At 38.4% G+C, this 13,807-nt stretch overlaps 1 protein-coding gene across 2 annotated transcripts in view; it reads right to left on the reverse strand.

Annotated features, from left to right (window-relative positions):
- LOC122657403 (WD repeat-containing protein 48-like) overlaps nucleotides 1-13,807 on the reverse strand; it is a 64,032-nt gene that overhangs the window by 12,723 nt on the left and 37,502 nt on the right. For both annotated transcript variants that reach the window (XM_043852100.1, XM_043852101.1), the window contains exons 8-12: nucleotides 2,351-2,386; nucleotides 1,522-1,642; nucleotides 1,161-1,397; nucleotides 224-319; nucleotides 40-105 (exon numbers count right to left, since the gene is read on the reverse strand). In XM_043852100.1, the coding sequence (XP_043708035.1) occupies nucleotides 40-105; nucleotides 224-319; nucleotides 1,161-1,397; nucleotides 1,522-1,642; nucleotides 2,351-2,386 (556 nt within the window). The remainder of the gene's footprint in view (nucleotides 1-39; nucleotides 106-223; nucleotides 320-1,160; nucleotides 1,398-1,521; nucleotides 1,643-2,350; nucleotides 2,387-13,807) is intronic.

Below are 13,807 nucleotides of genomic sequence, written 5' to 3' on the forward strand. Positions count from 1 at the left end.
AGAATGGCCTAGGCAATGGAACTATTTTATTCTTGAAACCTTGCCATAATCCTCAACCACAATTCCTCTGGTGATCTCCCATAATTTCACTGAGCCTGCTGTATCCTATCAAAAAGTCACAATAAAATTACATTATAACTATAGACAAAGACAATTTCAAGGTGTCAAATCTCGATGGGTATTTAGATAAAAGTAATAGTTGTGGAGCAAGCATCATGATCACCTTTGTCAGGACATGCCTTCTGTTGTTTAGAATTTCATGTTGAACAATTCCTGGAGTTCCAGGAATTGTAAATGATGGTTCTTTGTAAACAGGCACCTGGAAAAAAGGTCAAATAGTTAAGTCCCACATATAACAAAGAAAGTAACAATTATATACAAAAACAAAAAAAACAAAAACAAAAGAAAATACACCAGCGTAGCATGGCAAATTATTAGTATAAATATCAAACCACAAGTTTAACATCCAGATTTCAACTACCCTTTCACCTACCTTCAGGATTTTCTTATTTTATTATTTGATCTGAGGAGAAACAATTCCATAAATACACAAGCTAGCCTTGAAAGAAACCTAGGATTCAACCAGGTCTCTTCAACCATTTATTTCAGAATTGGGGGGGGGGGGGGGGTTGAGTGGGAGGGAGGGGATAGATATTTTCAAGTTTCCATCATCCATGCAAAATGAAAACAGAAGTTCATAAGTGAAATCAAATATGAAGTTCATAAGTGAAATCAAATATGAACTCAGAACATATCAGGACTCACCATTGGAAAATGCTATGATAAAAGTATAAAAAAAAAGGGCGTACCCAGTGCACGACGCTCCTGCCACTGAGGGGTCTGGGGAGGGTCATAATGTACACAGCCTTACCCCTGCTTTAGCAGAAAGACTGTTTTCAGAATTGAACCCGTGACCCCTTGGTCACAACGGAACAACCTTACCATTGCACTAAGGACTACCCAAAAGTAAAAATGGCAAAAGAGGCTTGACAGTTACTACAGAATTAAGACAAGAAAAAATTCATTTTGAAAACAAGATATGGCATGCATAAATGCATGTCAAATTGTCCATCCGCAATGAAGGCATTAAACTAGAAGTATGACAGTTTCATATGAGAGAAGGATTCTGTATGGAGTAAATAGGGACATGTATGACTTACGGGAGTAGATCCTTCTAAACAAGCTCTTGCCCTGGAAAAGGACAAATTGCCAGCCAAAAATGAACCACCTCTCTGAAAAGCCTTCTGCGGGTTACGTCCATCAGAGGGCCACCTATGTACAGAAGAATCTGTTGTTGCGACCCATATGCCATCATCATGCAGTGCAAGTTGCAAAACAGGGTGTTCTTTTGTGCAAAGCAGCACACTTTCTCTTGTAGCCAAGTCTGTGAGATATAACTGAAACAACATCGAGAATTTTCCAAAAGAGAACAAAGATCACAGCAAGTCAAATATAAAAACTTGGGTTCTAGCAAAACATCTAAATAAGATTCATTAAGCCCTTCTGAGAAACGTTACATACAGAAAGGTCCCTCCCACCACTATAAACATGGCTGAATGTTGGGGTGCTGGCAAGTGCCCAAACAGAATCTGTATGCACAGCATAGGAATGTACACAACGCTGCTGACCAAGATCCCATAGTCTACAGTGGGGAAAAAAGACAATCAACATATGAAGCACTAAATCTCCTCTTTATTTCTACTTTTAACATCCATCCAGTTCTTCAAGAGTGAATACAAATGTTCTCACCAGAGGGAAAATTATTGCCTCTAGTGTAAAATCTTTTTGTTTTGACATAAAACAAAGGGAAATTATCAGTGACACCCCCTCCGATAGCCCGTTAAATTAATGCAACCCCACTAAGCACCAAAATATCAATTTTGGCCCAAAAACTAACGGAGTTAACTGAGTTGAATGCAAATGACTAAAATACCTGAGACCCACTAGCATCTTTTAGGCCGTTGGATGAAATGGAAGGCATCTCAACCATGAAATCAATCCGCAAGTTATCTTTCTCTCTCTCAACCATTCAATCAATCCGCAAATTGATATTTTGGTGCTTAGTGGGGTTGCATTAATTTAACGGGCTATCGGAGGGGGTGTCGCTGATAATTTCCCTAAAACAAATTAATCGAAAACAAGAATCTTGCATAGGAAAAGTAAAGTTCCACATCACAGATCTTCCCAAGCCAAAGAATTCCAATCCATGGTGAGCTGACAGTTGCTCACTATGGTATTAAAGATATGCAATAAAATATATAGTAAAAGTTTGAATAAAGACTGGTTAAAAAGATTTAATTATAGGATATATGATTAACCAAAAACTAGTTTACCAACTACTAATACTTACCTGATCATAGAATCAGAGGATCCTGATAAGCAAAATCTGCAACAAAATAACGAAAATAATGGTTGGATTATATAAAACAATGACACTTGGATAGATGGCTAAGGAGAGTTCCAAACAATTACATCTATGCCTAACAAACTCATATAAAAATCCAGGTATAGTTTTTGTTTGGGGTTCCTTCGAGGATGTTCTTTGAAGGGGTCCACACATTCTAACCATTTAATAAGCATTTTGTGTTTGAGTCGGCATAACAGGCCATGTCATGTATGAGTGTTTTTTTAGCATAGGCCCCCCTGACCCACTGCCAACACCATTGAAAACTCAGAAGTGAATGATGATAATAGAAATTAAAAGCAGTGGTACCCACCAAAACTAATTATAAGCTACTTATCAATGGAAGGATCAGTGCATCTTATAATTAAGAAAAACCAGCCTTGTTACTAGGCCATTATTTTCGCTTAGCCATGCAAACAATTGCTCCAAACCCAGTGCCACCCATCAGAGGTGGGAATATATATTGTCACAAATCTGTCTGATGGATTGTTGCAACCTAGGGTCCCCAAACCTAATTTTGGGCACTATAGGCCCACCAGAATGATAAAATTCCAAATATAAAGGAACAATGGTAATTTCGTAAGTATTCAGAACAGTTCAGGACTCTTGAGGTATGGTCAAGGATTTAAGTCTCGGTATCGGGTATCGTATCGGTCAGGCGATTTTAAGAGACGTATCGTATCGTATCGGAGATACGTATCGATCGGTGCAGAAACGCATGAAAATGATCAAAATACACATGAAAATACACTTTTGGACACAAAAAACAATATAAACAAGCAATTTGTGTCATATATCATGCATATATACTAAGAATTGTGAATAATCAATAACCAGACAAGTGCAGCACCTTGAAATTGTTATAAAAGATTAAATGATGAAATTCTTTACATATAGAGTCACTCTATTGCCATGAAGAATGTCGGGGTGGATCAAAGTCATGTCCGTAAGGGTCTTTAACAATAGGAGCGACTAGGATGATGTTGTGTCTTGTCCGAACATAAGCACAATCATCGAGCCCAGTCAAAATATCGATGGTAGTGACTCTCCCACTCATAGTAGAATCGTGTGTACTGCTGGAGTGGCTAATGTCACGACAAAGACTAGGTTGTGCTTGTGCTTAATTCTCTCCGTATCCATAACTTCCATACCCTACAGAAGCCCCATGTCCATAGCCTGAAGAAGAACCTGATGCATAATGCCCATGGCCTGATGAAGCACCAGCATAATCAGAACTAATGCTAAGTGACTCCATGCCACTCATAAGCATATCACTATCATATGGATTGTGGGAGCGCTTGGCAGACTTGCCTTTATGCGGCTTCCGCGAGTAAGTCTTATGGCCAGCAGGCTCAGCACCATGATCCATATCTTGGGTAGTATGTGTGTATCCTGCCTCACATGTGAACTGAACCCCAGCACGATGTTGTGAAGCCTCATGGCCACCACCACTACCTCCAGCACCATGGCCACCACCACCACTACCATCATCATCATCGTCATCATCATCATCATCATCATCATCATCATCATCATCAGCAGCAGCAGCAGCAACAAAACCACCACCACCATCACCATCACCATCGTCGTCTTCATCCTCATCATCAACATGTTGTTGAGTTCCTCCATACGGATGACCTGACCTCGTCCTCCTGACTAAACCTTCTTCAGAGCTACTTTCATTTTCTTCAACATTAGGACAAGGATCTTGTGATGGTGGCTGTGTTGCATCCTCATCCATCTGTTGAATGATGCTCTCTATCACTGGATCAGGTTTGGTTGTCTGGCGATCCTCACTTAATTGATCCATCACCAATACCTTATCGGTATCTTCTATCCATGCTCTAACTGGATCTTCATCGTCAAGTAGGTGGTTGATGTCGATTGGGTTGACATCTACATCATCTCCTTCTCTTTCCAGCTCTAAATATTTAAGCTTCAGCTTTATGTTGTAATGGACATACACTAGCTTCTCCAACTTTGAATAATCGAGACGATTCGGGGTTTGGTGTGTATCAACCCGAATGTACTCCGATTCACGTTCGCGCCACTAGAGGATGCCGTCAGGATAATACTCAATTGCAATTCGGGTTAAGTGTGGAGCACTAGTACCCCATAATTGAGCCACCAATCACCGCACAATAATAAATGAAATATTAAAAGACAAAACCTTAAAACAAATTTTAAATGATATAATAAATTAGGTAAACCTAACTTACCAGGCGTTGTGTGTTCCTAGCATGGATAGCCATTCTATCAGCAAAACCACGAGTGGCCTCCCGAAAATACTTAGCCTAGAGAGGTATTAAAAAAATATATATATTAGTTCCACTTCCACCAATCACTCTATTCTTGGTTTCAATCATTTATACAACTAATTTAGTTCTAACCTCATCCATGGCAAGTGTGGCCTTCGCTACATCTGGCTCCATTCTGTTCACAACATTCCTTAGGGCACGCAATAGATCCGATCTACACCCTATATCATTGGAGTATTGGATATCCGGATTCAAATAATATGCGCACATGGTTTGTAATGGATGGTTAGAAACCTAGAAATTCTAATAATGAATAAATAAATAGTAACTTACTAACTACTAAGTGTTTAAAATGAAACCAAAGTCATATACTTATAAGATTACCTGCCCAATGAACATCTTGAACCAACATATTTTCCCATCGATCGGATATAATCTTTAAATACTTCTTGTTTGATGTTGGATTATTCTCATGTATTTTTCTCTTCACACATCCCATGGCATCTGCCATCTTACCCATGGTCTGCTCTTTATCCCCATCAACCTCTCGAAGCATAGAAAAGAGTGGCATCATAACATTATAAAGTCGGCCCATTGCAGCCCAAAAATTTGAGGAGGTAACAAGATCTTGAACAAATCTCCCAATTTCAGACCTTGCATAATTGCTAGTCAACCACTCAGTAGAGGTGAACATCTGTAGCAGCCCATGCTTTCGGGAAATGAGGCTATCAATTGCAATGTAATTTGTTGCAAATCTTGTTGTTGCAGGCCTCACTAAATCCCCTTGTGTATAACTCCTCATCAATGCCAAAACCCAACTATGGTTGTAAATAAAGTTGGTGATTTTCCTTGCATTACCAACCAACTTTTGGACCTTGGGCAATTCTCCTATGTCCTTAAACATCAAATCTATGCAATGAGCTGCACATGGTGTCCAAAATAAATGTTGCCTCTTTAACATAAGCAACTGACCAGCTTTCTTGAAATTTGCTGCATTGTCAGTTACTACTTGGACAACATTTTCTTCTCCTATGTCCTCCACAACTTCATCCATTAACTTGTACAAGTAGTTGGCATCTTTGATTTCACTAGATGCATTGACCGACTTATGGAAGATCGTCCTTCCATCATAGTAGATAAGAAAATTGATGATGGATAATCTTGTTGGTCCACTCCATCCATCACACATGATGGTCACTCCATATAGTGGCCACTTCTCCTTGAACCTCTCTACATACTCATGCACCTCTTGGACAATATCATCCAAGTAAGGCCCAGCAATCTCATGAGGTGTGGGTGGCTTAACATTTTTCCCACACCGCTGAATCTCCTTTACCATGGTCTTGAAGTGGGATCTTTGGCCTTATGTGGTGGAATCATAGAACTGTGGAACCATCCGGAGATTGCTCGCCTATCCTTTTACTAAGTGTTTTGGGTTGAAAGCTTTCTTCAATCCTCTGTTGGCTAGCATCCCTTGCTCTATAGACATTAGGATCCATGTCTCTGATATCTGGGCTCTTCTTTCTCTTACCCTTACCACTCTTTGTAAACCAGTCAAACATCCCCTTCACACTGGTTGCTCTACTAAGGCCAACAGGCTGCTTACCCTTACTTAGAGATGGACGACAAGAGGAGCCAACACCAATATCTATAGGGCCCTGGCTGGGTCGAGTTGATTGACTTCTAATCAATTGCTCAGCTCTCCATTGTTGCTCTTTTGCTTCATGTCTTGATTGTTTCATCGCCAATGCCAACTCTGGGTCCTCCTCTGCTTCCATATCCGATCCTTCATAATCTTCAAAATCTTCCATCAAATTTTTCACCAATGCATCAACATCATCATGTGCTTGCTTGGATTTTTTTTTTGGAATCTCTAAGGTGTTTTTGCATTGCCCTGCTTAACTCTACAGGGCAATCGTGTACACTTGGAAACATTTCCATATCCTCCTGCCATGTGCTCTTTTTGCCGAGTTACCCCACCTCCAAGATGTTGGGTGTCACAGAAGTTGCACTGTGTATGCAATCTATTATTGTTTATTTTGGTACAATAAGACCACCCAATGTCTTGTTGTCGCGGCATCGTCCTAAATACCAAACAAAAGTAGATAACTATATAAGATATATATTAAACAATATTCAAATCCACACATCAATAATTTATTATTTATACAACTATACAAGTATAGACACATATTATGATGCATGTCATGCATTGCATCATCTTCTTTTATTTACTACCTAGCAAAGTTGCCATAAACAATATTTAAACATTTTTATATTTTCTACAACTAGTTACACATTATTTAATTTTTTAAATAATTAAAAAAAATGACATAATGTACTACATATATGAATCTAAGTCTTTGATTCTATTTCAGCCAATTATACATTTTATCAAACTACAATGAAAGAGTATAGATGGAAAAATCAGATTTTTTACATTTTTTTAAGTATTTTATAAATTCAGAAAATACCCAAAAAAAAAAAAAAATACAGATTTTAGGGTAAATGTATAATCTTCTTGGGATGTCATACATCTATACATAATGTACTCCATATCTTATAAACATTACCATTTGTTTTAAAGTTAAGAAGAAAAAAAAAAAAAATTTCATTTTAAAGAAGGAATTTTCGGTTTTGGGTAAAAATGGTCAAAGAAACATGGATTTGAAACCAAATCTTTGTAAATGCATACAAAGAATGCAATTTCTATGTTTGTTTAACATATTCTCTTTGATTCATACCAAAAAACATACCAATAATCAAAGATTAAAGCAAAAGATTCAAGTTTTTTTCAAAAAACTTACCTAACCCTTCAAGAACAGCTTTTGAATTCGAATGTAGGCTGTTAGATCCACCAAATGATGTGATTTCAGCTCCTCTAAGTTCGTTTTTGGCAAAGAATTGAAAGCCCTCAAGAAATCTTACCCAAAAAGCAAGTTTAAATGTGTTTTTAGAAGGGTTTCTCAAAGCTGGGAAGACCTTTTTTCCGCCTGGACTGCTAGAAATCGAGTTTTGGGTGAAAATGATGAAATGGCCATGTGTTTTTTAAGTTAACGATACATACCGAGACGTATCGAGTCGTCTCGATATGTATCGGTATGTATCGGTCGATACATATCGATACATATCGAGACGTATCGATACGTCTCGATACATATCGTTTTTTAAATATAATAAAATAATTTTTTTTAAAAACTCTCAGCTGTATCGATACGTATCGATCGTATCGTATCGTATCGGTACGTCTCGGTCGATACGTCTCGATACAGTCGAGACATTTACATTTTTTTTAAAAAAAGATACGTCTCGGCCTGTATCGTATCGACCACGACCGATACCGAGACGTATCGGCCGAGACGATACGATACGCACCGAGACTTAAATCCTTGGGTATGGTAACTAGGAACTGGGACCAAAATGAGAAATAAAATTGAAAGGTAATGATTAAATTGGGATTTCAGCAAAGCCTAGGGATAAAACAGAAGCAATTTAAGATAAAAATGGCTCTTTACAATTAACCAAAGAATCTTGCCTCAAGTGTGAATAACAGCACATGGTCAACCTCTCTAATCTGAAAACAGATCACTGGAAACACCTCCCTCCCTTGCAATAGTTCCTGCCCTTTACCCAGGGCTCCAAAACACATGTAAGTTTTAGGATTGGGACTGCATTCCCCAATCCTGTTGAACCCAACTGGTAGCAGACCAAAGTATTGATTGTAAATTAAGCAAAAAATATCTGAAATTGACACAGATGGTAAGGCAGAACTGTGTTTTGGTTGCAGAGAAATTTCACACATCAGAAAGTTATTTTAGGAACAAGCACCTAGGGTTTGGGTTGCCCCAGGATGGTGAAATATTACCAAAAATCTGGAGGAGAAAGGACCAGGGATGAAGTAGATCAATCAAATATCCCATAATCCTGTTGGTTCAGTAGAAACAGGGAAAAGATATAAAACAGAAAATAATGGAGGAAAAAATTAGTATAAGAAGGAGAATAGTAATGGAAGAAGACGAGTACCAGAGGGATAGAACCAGGACATCGTAGCTGATAGGAAAGAGTCGATTCGAAGAAGAGAAAGAGAGGGGATACAGGTTTATCACCAAACTGGGCTTCTTTCCCTAGAAATAAGTTATAGACATGTTGGGCCTTTGGTCCCATGGGTTTTCTATGTAATAGGCCACTTTTATGGGCCTAAAGTTGGGGTACATAAGTTGCATACGGGATTAGCCCTATACTTAGTTTATTTTCATGTTTTAGTCTTTGAAATTGAACCCGTTGAACCACTAGTTTAATTTAAGTGACTTTAGAATATTCTTTTAGGATAGAATCTTCTTAACTTAAGTTTTATTTTAGGGTCCACACCTCTACACGAATTTTAGAGAGGGAGTGTTTTGTTTTTAGACTCAGCCAAGGATTAGGGATCCAATTCCTAGGCTGCATAGGAATTTAGGCCTTTGGCCATTATAAATAAAGGCAAACCGTGGGGCTCCTCTTTACCTCACTATTTTATGAAATCTGCTCTTGCAAGCTGCTGCAACCTTTCTTCTATTGAAGATCTGCTCTGTCTGTGTGATCAAAGCTGGTGGAATTGGTGTGTGATCCAATCGACACCTCGCGGTGCGAAGCCCGGGTGGTTCGTTGGTGGTATTGGTGTTTGACCCAATCGACACTCTGCGGTGTGAAGCCCGAGTGGTTCCTCTCAAGTTCTGCTTTTAAGTTCAAGTTCAAAGATTCAAATTTTATTAAGTTTCATCCTCACAAAAGCTGCTTCCAAGAGTAATCTGCCAATACAATCCTGGTTTACTGGCTCCTAGTTGGTCTTCTACCAATCTAGGACGACATTAAGAGGGAACGAAGAACCAACCATACAACCACTACTCACAGCAGCACAGGTAAATCAAACTAACTTCATTAGAATTCTACTTGATCGTTGGGTACATCCATCTACATAAAGAGGAAAATACTCCTAATCATATCCTGAAACTGGAAACAACTTTAACTACAACTCCTAAGATTCTTTCAACGGGAATAAAATAATAAAAAGAAGGGAGAATGTTCTCTGTGCCACAGCGCAGCTTGCGCCCAAGCACATGGGCAGCCTGTGCAGGGGGGCAGGGTGATCACTGCGCCCACCCCCATGTGCCTGAGCGCAGGCTGCGCTGCGGCACAGAGAACAGCGCCCCTAAAAAGAAATTACAAAAGTAACATCTAATTAACCTTAGTGAACCAAGCAACTACATCAGCTCCCCACTTTCAAAAGAACTCGACTCCGTCAAGTTAGTCGCATACCCAATATGCCTTTGTAAGGAACTTGACGATGAGGTGACACATATCTCGGGAAAGACAGTTGAACTGCAACTCCATGAATAGGAAGATTAGTCTGATTTTTAGCTGAAGGAGAAGCAATCTGTTGCCGTCGAGGCATATCCGTAAACGAATGAGGCGACATAAGAAAATACCCCCTCCTTGTTTCGTATTGATGGTGTTCCGTGCGTCATATAGTATACCACCCTCAGGCTGCCATGATCACCCTAAGAGAACGTCACAATACGCCATAGTTAAAAAACTCGTCAAGATCTCGACCTGGTCGAGACGAGATTGCATACGAGATATCAAACATACATAGTTTCGATCAAGTTTTCTGAGATTTCGGTACTATTTGTACCATCTCGTCGAAATATTACAAACCCCTACATAAAAAGGCAAGGTCTCGAGCTTTAATTCGAAATTTTGGACATATTACGTCTGTTTCGTAGATTTCGACTTGGAGAAGAGAGAAAAGCCTGAAATCTTATTTTTTGCCACATCACCACTCAATACTACTAGGATACACTATTGGGGGTTGCCACATCACTACGAATAGATCGATTGCTGCTTACTGGGGAAGATTTGGCAACATTCAAATATTTCAGGCAAACTTACTATTCCCAAAAACTATTTTTTGAACAAAAAATGACAATATGTTGTATGGGGGTAGATTTTTTATATGTCAAAAATACTTTATATTTCTTAAATAATTATTCAATATTATGTGTTTTCATCTATTATTGCAAATTTTAGTTGTTATACTTGCTAGTTATGTCTCATAGCACTCAAACAAATGTGTAGAATAGGCAATATTACATAAGGGTTTGACGTTTACTACCAACCAAGGGACCAAAAAAAAAGGGTGCAAATCCAAAACACCAAATTGGGTGCAGTTTTTTACAATTTGAAATTTGAAATATGTTTATTAAGCCTAAAACAAGCTTCGCATAAAGTTTTGGAGCCAACTACGGTCTTTTGGCCACCGAAACCCAAAACAAAAAAAAATGCAGTGTCTCGCCAAGATCTCGAGCATAGTTCGAGAACTCCAGAGATCTCGTTTTTTTGAGAAGTCGAGTCGAGTTGGTATACGAGTTAAAAAATTACACTTTCTCGGTTGAGATCTCGGTTTTGTCCAAAAGCTGTTTTCTTCCCCATTTGAAGGTTGTGACTCATTTTAGCTCTAGATTTGAAGTTGTAACCTGCGGGAGAGCAGATTCAGCTACACATTTGAAGGATTCAGCTACACATCTTCAAGACTGTGTGGCACTATTAGGGATTGAAGGAGAGTATGCAACAGTGCAGCAACACTATGTCATGGGAAGACTATGTGGCACTACTAGGGATTGAATACTTGATTCAAACTCAGTTTATGTGATGATAGTTGTAACTTGTAACATTGTTAAACAGTTTGATGTATCATTTTAACATTTCTAATGCTTATTTAAGTTGTTTAGCTATTAATTGAATGTTTTGCTTGCTTTCTATACTAAATTATGTGTAGAGTAGGGTATTTTAGTGCGTCATCGCTTACCAACTTAAGGTCCGAAGTAAAACTCCTATTTAGACTTTGTTTTTGCAAAATCTGATAATGCCATTGTGTTTAAATGGCCTAAAATAGGCTGAATACCAAGTTTCAGACCCAAACTATGTCTAAAACCACCAAGTTGAGGTTTCGAGCTGAAAAAAAAACACCAACTCGACCGAGATCGCAGTTTTTCCCAGGTTTGAGTTGGGGTCGAGTTCCGAATTTTAGTACCTTGACCCCAACTAGTAGCAGACCAAAATATCAAGTACAAAATTAAGTAAAAATCCCTGAAATTAACACAAGCGGTAAGATAGAACTATGCTACAGTTGCATGGAAATTTCTCACAGCAGAAAGTTAGTTTAGGAACAAGCACCTAGGGTCATGGCATAGTTGTCATGGCGTCGCCATGGCGTCCTAGCGCTGGGAGAGGTGGCATATCGAGCTACGCCATGGTGGATGTAAATATATCGTTCGATATGGCTTCCATGGACGCCATACCACGATATGTTGGCATATCGGTCGATATTTGTACATATAAAAGTTAGATTTAAATTTTTTTTTTTAAACCATTTAATAGCTTAGATGCTTTGGCGTCGCCATGGAAGCCATATCACGATATGTTGGCATATCGGTCGATATTTGTACATATAAAAGTTAGATTTAAATTTTTTTTTTTTAAACCATTTAATAGCTTAGATGCTTTGCTCCAAATCACACACACTGAAGAAAGACCATTGCTATCAAGCTTCAGTAAACAGGTTAGCCTATCATTTGATTTTTACTATTGCTTTCAATTATTTGACAGGTTAATCTATATTTTCAATTTTTCATACTTTCATATACACTAATGGATATTAGTTACACTTTCATGAATTAAACCATAGTGGCATAGTATATTAGTAGTAGTGTAGTACACTTTCATGTTGATTTTTGATGTTATAGGACATATATTATAGCATACTAAATGACATTAAAAATACAGAAAATAAAAAATTAAACATGGTCGACATGCTCGCCATGGCAACGCCATGGCGGGCAACATGTCGATATATCGACGTGACACCCTTCCACCGACTTGGATCGCCGTGACGCCGTGACAACTATGGGTCATGGTTTAAAGTATCGACTGATACGATACGGACTGATACCTATCGGTATCGGTCGATACCGATACGATACATACCGATATGTATCTTCTTTTTTTTTTTTAATGAATTGTCTCGAAGTGTATCGAAATGTATCGACCAATACGGGCCGATACGATACGATACCATCGATACGTCCAGTAAAGGGTTCAGTGGGTGGTTTAATATGTATCGATACGTATCGGTCGATACGGCTCGATACATACCGATACGTACCGATACCATCGATACATTCCATAAAAAAGCCATTTTCACTCACAGACTCGATACAATTCCAAATCTAACGAAAAAATGAAGGAAAACTCTCAACCAAGAGTCTAAAATCTTGCATTTAATCTTGGTTTTTCACACTATTAAACTAAAAAACGAATCAAGGAGTGCTACAACATCATCCTTTGAATCATCCAATACTCTTCAGGGCTATAGACGATTACAACATGTGAGAAACTTCATCTTTTATAACAATTTCAATTTAATGCACTTGTTTGGTCATACATTGTTCACCATTTTAGGATTTATGCATGACACTTATTATATATTGCTTATTTATATTGTTTTTTGTTCCAAAAGTGTATTTTCATGTGTATCTTGACCATTTCTATGCGTATTTGTATTGTTCGATACGTATCTCCGAAACGATACGATATGATATGATACGTCTCTTAAAATCACCTGACCGATACGATACCCGATACCGATACTTTAAACCTTGCCTAGGGTTTGGGTTGCCCTAGGATGGTGAATTATCGCCCAAAATTTGAAGGAGAAAGGGCCAGGGAGGCAGGGATGGGGGAGATTGGTCAAACATCCCTCAATCCTGCTGGTTCAGTAGAAACGGGGAAAAGATATAAAGCAGAAGTATAAGAAGGAGAATAATAATTGTGGAAGAAGAGTAACAGAGGGATAGAACCAGGACATCGTACCTGATAGGATGGAATCGATTCGAAGAAGAGAAAGAGAAGGGAGGAAGAACCAACCATACAACTGCTACTCACAGCAGCACGGGTAAATCAAAATAACTTTATTAAAATTCTGCTTGTTGGTTACATGCATCTATATAAACTATAAAGAGGAAAAGACTCCTAATCATATCCTGAAACTGGAAACAACTTTAACTCAAACTCCAACTCTTATGATTCTTTCAACATGCATAAAATAAAA

This window comes from Telopea speciosissima, chromosome 4 (assembly GCF_018873765.1).
Source record: "Telopea speciosissima isolate NSW1024214 ecotype Mountain lineage chromosome 4, Tspe_v1, whole genome shotgun sequence".
Classification (NCBI taxonomy): domain Eukaryota; kingdom Viridiplantae; phylum Streptophyta; class Magnoliopsida; order Proteales; family Proteaceae; genus Telopea; species Telopea speciosissima.